This window comes from Peromyscus maniculatus, chromosome 2 (genome assembly GCF_049852395.1).
Source record: "Peromyscus maniculatus bairdii isolate BWxNUB_F1_BW_parent chromosome 2, HU_Pman_BW_mat_3.1, whole genome shotgun sequence".
NCBI lineage: Eukaryota > Metazoa > Chordata > Mammalia > Rodentia > Cricetidae > Peromyscus > Peromyscus maniculatus.
The window spans coordinates 162,565,681-162,574,200 of NC_134853.1; the positions used below are offsets into that span (position 1 = coordinate 162,565,681).

The 8,520-nt window shown below is 45.5% G+C and overlaps 1 protein-coding gene across 1 annotated transcript; it reads right to left on the reverse strand.

The window, feature by feature from the left end:
- Positions 1–256: 256 nt before the first annotated feature.
- LOC143271752 (preferentially expressed antigen in melanoma-like protein 7) lies at positions 257–3,380 on the reverse strand. Its single transcript, XM_076563627.1, has 3 exons — positions 3,094–3,380; positions 1,674–2,276; positions 257–821 (listed from the first exon to the last, which is right to left on the reverse strand). Exons 1-3 carry the CDS (start codon positions 3,378–3,380, stop codon positions 257–259), a joined length of 1,455 nt encoding a protein of 484 aa, XP_076419742.1.
- Between the last annotated feature and the right edge of the window lie 5,140 nt (positions 3,381–8,520).

Sequence of the window (8,520 nt, forward strand, 5' to 3'; positions counted from 1 at the left end):
AAACCCTGTCTCAAGAAAAAGAAAAGAAAAAGTGCCAGTCCTGACAGGAGCTACAGTTTGAAATGTAGAACACTTTTTCTGACTCCACAAGACACTTAACCTCACTGTGCTCATCAATGTCAGCCCCCATGTTGTGTCCCCACTGCATGCAATTTCATTTCCACCACACTGAGCAGTGTCCAAAACCATGTGTTCTAGGGTCCTCTGGATGAAAGGCCTATCCCTGTGCCTTCATTTCTTATTATCCGGAAGGAATTTACGATGAGCAATCACAAAGTTTTGTCTCTAGTTTGTAGAAATAACGCTCACAACAGTCCAAACAGGGATTGCTACCGAAGCAGACTGATCGGAGCTGCCTTACATTGACATGTGTGCTCTTCAGCTCAGCACAACATTGGGAAAATTCCACTACCTTGATATAACCAGAGTGATTATAGACCTCTTTAGGAGCAGGGTACAGCTCCTCGTTCAGCTGGCTTAGGTTGGCAGTGTGGTACAGAAGGTCTTTCAGGGCATTGGTGGAAATTTCATTGTCATAAAGATTGATGCTGGTCAGCAGGGAGCATTGGCTCAGGACAGGGAGAAGGACCCTGAGGTCAGGGTCCTTCATCCTACAATCTTCTAATTCCAGGGTCAGCAGAGTGTCTGCAACACTCTGTAAGAAGACTTTGAGAGGCATGAAATTCAAATCACTTAAATTGACACCTCTCAGGCACAGATGTTTAAGCTGGCAGTGACCCCACTGGGCAAAGGACTCCAAGTCCGACTGTGAGAAATTGCAGAAAGAGATGGACAAGGACTCCAACGGGGTCTTCAGGCACCTAGGGAGAGACCAAGGGGTTATTTTGAAACACAGTGGTGGGTTGTCCTAGAGCTAGAGGGGACCACATAGGCAGGGTCAGTGTGACCACGGGATGGCCATGAGCACACAGTACAACCCATTAGTCTTCTTACTCAAATCACAACACTCTTGCCCTAGGGAGTCATCTTCATGGTGCAGACTGGCTCATTCCACAGCTACCTTTCCTATTCTTCAATGACAAGCAGAGACCCAGAGTTGCTATGGAGACTATTAGGCTAGAGCATGCACAGGAAGGAGAAAGACAGGATCCATATGGCCATGTCAGGTTGCCTTCTGAAGAATCATTGACTCCCTGTCACAGTGTCTGCACCTGTTCACTCTTCAGCCCTGCCTCTGACTCTCGCCCCAGCTTTTCCATGTCCTGTCCACTTAGGCCACTCCTGCTCTCAACAGAGCCTTACACTGTTTGGGAACCAGACTGGGATGTATTCTCCCCATCAAAACACAGAGCTCACCTGGGAAACTGTGCAGATCTGAGTCCTCCCTATGCAGTGCCCTCTTCTTTTCCTGTTCCTCCACATTAGATCAGATAGGGTTGCTATGGAGGAAACCGCAACCCACCCTCCCTAGGTCTAACCCCCAATGCTGGCCTTCTACCCTGGCAGCTCTGTCCATACAAACTTCCCCACTTCATCGCTCAGCTTTATGAGTGGTCATGTGGGCCCTTGAATCAGTTACCATGGAGTAAGCTCATCCTTACATGTTCATTGTGAAATGCACAGAGGTCTGCAGATACCAGGTGCCCACTATTCCTAATGTATAAAAGAAAGGTTTGCTCTGGTAGCAGGACCTGCTCTCCATCCTTTCTTACCTAAGCAACAGTTTCATGTGGTCATTGAGGAAATAGACATCATCTATGGTGACATGCTTGAGACGGTTGAGTTTGGAGAACTGAGAAAGGATCTTGCGGACGTACTTCTCATCTCTGTCAGTGGTACTGCCAGTTGCAGGAGCGTGGGTGTAGTCTTGGAAGACACGTACTAGCAGGATTTTGTGAAGATTTCTCATCTTCCTGATGAAAGGTACAAAACTGGCCAGTGTGGAGAGATCACCCACTGTATTCAGTTCCAACTCATTGATGAAGTGCAGCTGTAAAATTTGGAAGACATTCCTGACAGTGCTGCCCTTTTCTTTACCAATCCTCAGCCTCACACAGCACAATTTCAGGAAATCCTTTATCTTGTTTGCCCATTCCAACAACTGCTTTTTGTATTCATCCGCAGGTAGGTGAAGATCAGTGACAACCTTCACATGCTGCCTCCTCAGTGTGCGTTGAGAAAGAAGGCCCTCCACTAATAGTTTCTCAGGCAAAGTTTCTATTGAGTGGTTTCCACCATCTCTTCCAGACCACACCCCCCCCCCCCCGAAATCATGGTGCACATACCTCAAGTCAAGCACTTGAAGCTTCTGCTCTCTGTAGATAAAAGAGAAGTGTCAGAAGGTAAGTTGAGACCCAAAACTTTTTCTCCAGCTCTGATGGAGTTTTCCCCTGCTTATCTCTGTTTTCTTCATATTCCTGCTTTTCAGTGCTGGGTCTCCAATACAGAACCTCAAGCTTGTCAAGCATGAGCTTTTTGCCTGAGATGTATATTGGAGACCTGTCCTGTTTCCCTGCATTCAGTTGCTCTGGACTTCTGTCATCTAGTATTGTTTTTGTTGTTGTTTGCTTTGTTTGTTTGTTTTTGTTTTGTTTTTCAACACAGGATTTCTCTTTGTAGCTTTGGAGCCTGTCCTGGAACTCACTCTGTAGCCCAGGCTGGCCTCGAACTCAGATATCTGCCGGGCTCTGCCTCTTGAGTGCTGGGATTAAAGGCTTGCACCACCACTGCCTTTTTTTTTTTCTTCCTGAGACAGGGTTTCTCTGTGTAGTTTTGGTGCCTGTCCTGGATCTTGCTCTGTAGACCAGGCTGTCCTTGAACTCACAGAGATCAGCACTCCCTGAGTGCTGGGATTAAAGGCATGTGCCACCGCTGCCCAGAATAAACCTATTTTTATTACCTGGTGGCAACAGGGATACAGCATCATTCTCCTGTGGCTACAAATGTACCAGGAGCTATCTCATACTTTATAGCTATTTGCTACAAGGACTCTAGAGCTGTCAAGACCCCTGCAGCCCTCCTGTATACCAGCCAAAGTCTCTGATCCACCTTTGACCCCATACTCCCTGATCCCAGATGTTCCTTCCATATACACCAGTGTGTAGCATTTGGCATTATATGGTTATTGCTTACCCAGGGCGAGACTCTCTTTGCAGCCTTGTGCCTACTCCATCCAACATAGCCCGGTAGATCTCCAAGTCGGGGTTCTTCATCAGCAACCCAACAGAAAGGCAAGGGTAGGGCCAGTCTGCCACCAGGGCCTTAACCATCTCTGTTTTTCTCTGAGTGTCCGCCTCCTTCAGCAGAATGGGAAAGAACTCCATTGGCTGGTTCTGCAGAGCAGAGGTGTCCAAGGTCTCATTGCTCACTAAAGTTTGCACTGCCAGGTGAAGGAGTAGGGGTGGGGCCTGGAGGCTCATTCTGATGGATGTTAAGGGAGATGATCCTGGGGAAGAATTTAGGAGAAAATTTATCTTCAGTCTGTCTTATGAAGATTTCTCCCCCTCACAGTCAGCATCTGTCACCACTCTGGCCTTGATGGAGACTTGGGTCTACTCACTACAGCACTCTTTGGCAGTCTCAGAGGCAAATGCTGCTGGCCTGGCAGCATGTGGAGCCTCTCACAATCATTCACACTCACCAATGTCCCATCCAGTTTGCTATTCTGAGTCCCATACCGCTTTGGAAGGGGGACACCGGGAAGGAAAAATCTAAGTTCTGTTTCTTATGGCAGAAAGGATACTAACTCCTTTTCAGAAACAATGGAAGTATTATATGTACAACCTACCCATATTGGGCTTTCAACAAATTGATCCTGCCTGGCAAAGACTGAGAAGAATCTGTGAAATGGAATCATTGCTTTGAATGTTCAAAGATTCAGAGCCTGGTTTAGGGAACCTAGCTATGTCTGACAACTTTGGAGTATAGAGTTCCCTGGGTATGTGCTAGGGGCTAGTGGAGTATCTTGTCCTTCTAGCAACTTATCTGTTTTTGTTGAGACAGGGTCTCACTGTGTAGCCCAGAGCTGGCTATGTAATCCAGGCTGGACTCAACTCACACTACGATCCTAAAATTGTACACTAGCCAATCTGAGGTGACCTTATTGCTCAGCATGTTCTGAATCAAACATTGCTTTTCAAAACTGCATGATGTCAGTCTGGTTAGTAAGAAACTGAAATTTCATTACTGTAGAGACAGATGTAGGAGGATTCCATCCATCTAGTCCATACTTTAAGTTTGAGGTTAGGCCAGTATTAGAGGCTTCAAAAACAACCCAACTACACAAGAATGACATGGATTGATGAGTTCCTTGTTTTTTGCCTGAGGTTGATTGGTACTGGGGATTGATCCGGGCCCTGGCTTTGTGGTAGACAAGTGCTTTACCACTGAGCTGCATTCAACTTAATCATTTCTAACTTGTATAGAGACCAAATCACTCCATGGACCCCAGGCTATCCTAGAACAGGGAATGGTTTCCCCTCACATCTCCAGTGCTAGGATCACAGCATTGTGCAAGCAGCCTACTTGGCTTCTGTTGATGTCAGTCTGAGGAGTGAACTTGTCCAACTGACCAGGCTGAAGCAACTGCATCCAATAAGCGCTGTCCAAAAACACCACGGTGTCTTGTAGCCCCTCTGAAAAATCCCCAGACTTTTTTTAAGACACTGTCAAAAATGATTTCAATTAGCTGGATGGTGATGGCATATGCCTTTAATCCTAGGACTTGAGAGGCAGAGCAGCCTAGGTCACAGAGTGAATTCTAGGACAGCCAGGGTTACACAGAGAACCCTGTCTCCAAACACAAGACAATTTCTTTTCAAAGGAATCACAAAACTGCCACCTGTGAAGTCTAATTCCTGGGATTACAAACGCATTCAATAACAGTGAGACCATAACTGAGACCAGCACAGCAGAGAAACCCGGACAGAGCTATCCGGAGTACAAGACCAGCCTGGGCCGGTGAAACCTTGTCTTGAAAACCCTCAAAGAACTGAACAACCTAGAATGTAAATTACAGTCTATCAGTTATCTCATTAAAACCAACTAAATCTCTGAGTGGGGGTGGTACACACCGTTAATCCCAGCACCCAGGAGCCAAACCGTAGGTAAATCCCTGTGAGTTCAAGGCCAGACAGAATGTTCTTGTGGAACCAAAATAAGACCAAAATGCTCTCACCCCAAAACTAAAGGCCTAAGACTGCTCCTTTTAGCTACAGGCCATAAGTTACTGGAACAGGCCAGAAGTTACTGAGACCAGTCAGTTCAGATTCCAGAAACCAGGAAGTGTAAAAAGTATAGAGTCACAAGAGAGTCACGAGGTAATGCCTGCCAGACTATGGAATGTCCTCTCCCTGGTTTCCAGGGTAACTGACCACAGAAATGCCCCCACCTGAGGGCAGCCAATGAGAAATGGTGGCGGGCAACCACTCCCTTAGAAGTAATTTCTAGAAGTCCCTAGAAGCGAGCCAATCAGAATTGTACCCGTACTAGCACCCCTAAATGATGTAACCTTGTGACTTTTCCCTTTAAAAACTGAGCTTGCAGACAGGTGGACGCTTCCTCCAGCCTCCACTGCGTTGGATGTATTGGACGAAGTCCCTGCCTAGGCTTGTATTGCTTTTGGATATCCAGAATTAAACCTTGCTTTTGCATTCCGGCATGCTCGTCTTTGGTGGTCTCTCTGGGGGTCACGATCTGGGCACAACAGTTCTGAGTTCTACAGAATGAGTTCAAGGATAGCCAGCGCAACACAGTGAAACTCTGTCTCAAAAATCAAACAAAGAGCTTAACTAAATCAAGACTAACACACAAACAAAAAATCCCAGCCTGCCTCCTGAAGGAATTTATCTCAATTTTAGAAAATATTTGTTGATTTTATGAGCTAGATATGAAGTAACAGGTCTGTGACCTCCATTCCACCTCTTGTGAGGTACAAAGAAGACTGCTCTTTCAAAGTCAGACTGAATTACAGAGAGTTCATGACCTAATGAGATTCTGACCCAAATAAAAGTTCTAAAATGAACACCTATTTTGTTCTTTGTTTTAGTGTTTTCAAGACAGGCTTTCATTGTATAGGCCTGGCTGTCCTGAAATTAGCTCTGCAGACCAGGCTAACCTTGAACTCTCAGAAACCCACCTCCCTCTTCATCCCATGTGCTGGGATTAAAGGTATGTGCCACAGCTACCAGCTATAAGCACATATTATTCCATAATTGGCAAGTGGAGGCCGGGAGATAGTTCAAGGTCATCCTGTGTTACATTAATCTCTAGGTCAATATATTCTATATTGTTATCCTGTCACCAAACACTAGAGGGATTTTATAATACAGTTAGTTTTGATCTCCACACTCAGGAGGATCAGGCCAGTGAATTCCTGCAGGTTTGAGTCTAAAGAGGACTAGAGAACCAGACTATTTCAAAAAGCAAAGAAACAAATTTTCAATGTGCACTAAGCAAAGCTTATATCAAGGCACTGAGAACCTCCCAACATGAATGCCAGATGTTGGGGGCTGAAGCAGAGGACCTGCCAGGGATTCAAAGGTTCATGGTTTAAAGAATGAGGCCTTGTCTCAAAATTAACCAACACAAGGTAAGTAGTTGATAAGAATCAGAAAATAGTGGAGCATGCAGGTCATTCCAGCCCACAGGAGGCTGAGGCAAAAGGATCTTGATTCCCAACCCAGTGCAGCTACCTAGCCAGGCCTAGGAGAGTCTGTGCAGCACTGTGAGGCCCTGTCTCAACACCCAAAATTAAACCAATGGAACAGAGGCCATTGGAGAAGAGAGCAGACCTGGATTTGGAAGCCCAATGTCTTCTGTCCTAGTGAAGAGAGTGATTTCTGTGTGCCCTGCACTGTCTTGTGTCTAAAATGTCTCTCAACAAGTTGGAGTATCCTGATGGAGGTAAAGGACTTACCTGGCCTGGACATGAATGACAGGCTCCAGAGCTCTGAGTGTCTTCTCTGACTCCAAGGGCACTTTCACAAAACTTTCTCCTCTCACCCCTTAGCAGCGGCCCCACCAACCAAAGCTGCCATCTGATTGGATGATTTTGCTCCACCCATGTTATCTTATAGGAACTTCCTCCTCAATACACATTGGGCTCCATGGGGGAAGGAAGAAACAAAGAGAATTCTGAGCCTAGGGTGAATATTAGGAGTCCGTGAATGAATTCACTTCACAACGCTGAGTTCATTTACTTTTTAAAAGTCATTCATTTATTTGCTTATTATTGCGCTTGGCTTATAATGTACTGCAGTGATGGACTCTTAGTTTCTAGATAATCTTGTTTTGGACTCTACAATTCTCCTGCCTCACCTTTCCTATAGCTGGCTGAATTTTGTTTCTATGTTCCCCATATTGTTCTGTGTATGAGTCGTGCCATGGTTTATCTGTGCCTGATAAGAGACAAAAAGTAAGAAAAGAAGCTGAAATTATTATTGTCATGACTGTGAGTATGTTCTGGAGTTCAAGGCAGAACTGGTTTCTCTTTCAGTCATCTACTGTGGCAGCTCTGAGAAGACTGGGGTGCGAGGCTGGAGAAGGAACAGTTCAAAGTCATCTTCAGCTACACAGCAAGCTTTAGCACAGCCTGGGCTAATGGAAATGATTTTTTTCTAAACTTAAGTAAAAACAAACCAAAAGGAACAAGAAAGGCTTTGAGGAAGAAGCTGCCCTTAGTTCCCCAGGGGGTAAGGGCTTTAGATAAAGGATCTGGCTGCAACCTGCTTGGGGAAGAGGAAATGGAGACTGGGTGGGGAGTAGGGTGTGGTAGGCCACACCTTTAATCCCAACACTCAGGAGGCAGAAGTAGAAGGATTCCTGTGTCTTGAGGTCAGCCAGATCCACAGAGGGAATTCCAGACAATCCAGAGCTTCACAGTGAGACTCTGTCTCAAAATTAAAAAATAACAAAAAAACAAAATAAATTTTTCATTTAACAAGGGGGCTGGGCAGCTAGCAAAAGGGAACATTTGACAATGGAGCTTGGCATTAGCCTAACTACCTAAGTTCAGTTACAGGAACCCCCATGATTGAGAGAGAGAAAGACTGCCCTGGTTGTTCCTCCACCTCAACATGTATGCCCCACGCCTCCCCCAAAATAGAAATAAATGCATACTAAATAAATAAATAAATAAATAAATAAATAAATAAATAAATAAATAAATAAATAAATAATAAATGTAAAAAAATATGGTGGCAGGGCAGTGGTGGCTCACCGCTTTAATCCCAGCATTTGGGAAGCAGAGGCAGGCAGATCTCTGAGTTCAAGGCCAGCCTGGACTACAGAGTGATTTCCAGGAAAGGCACCAAAACTACATGGAGAAACCCAGTTTGGAACCCCCCACCAACACCCCCCCCACACACACCCCCCTCCACCCCCCCACCACACAAACTCCCACCCCACCCCCACACACATACATGTGTATATGTATGTATATGCTGGGCAGAGGGTGGAACAAGCTTGTCACTGATTTAAGGAAGCTGAAGAAGACTGTCTTCAGATTGAGTCTAGCCTAAACCACAAAATGTAATTTACCTCACCTAACCAATGAACAAC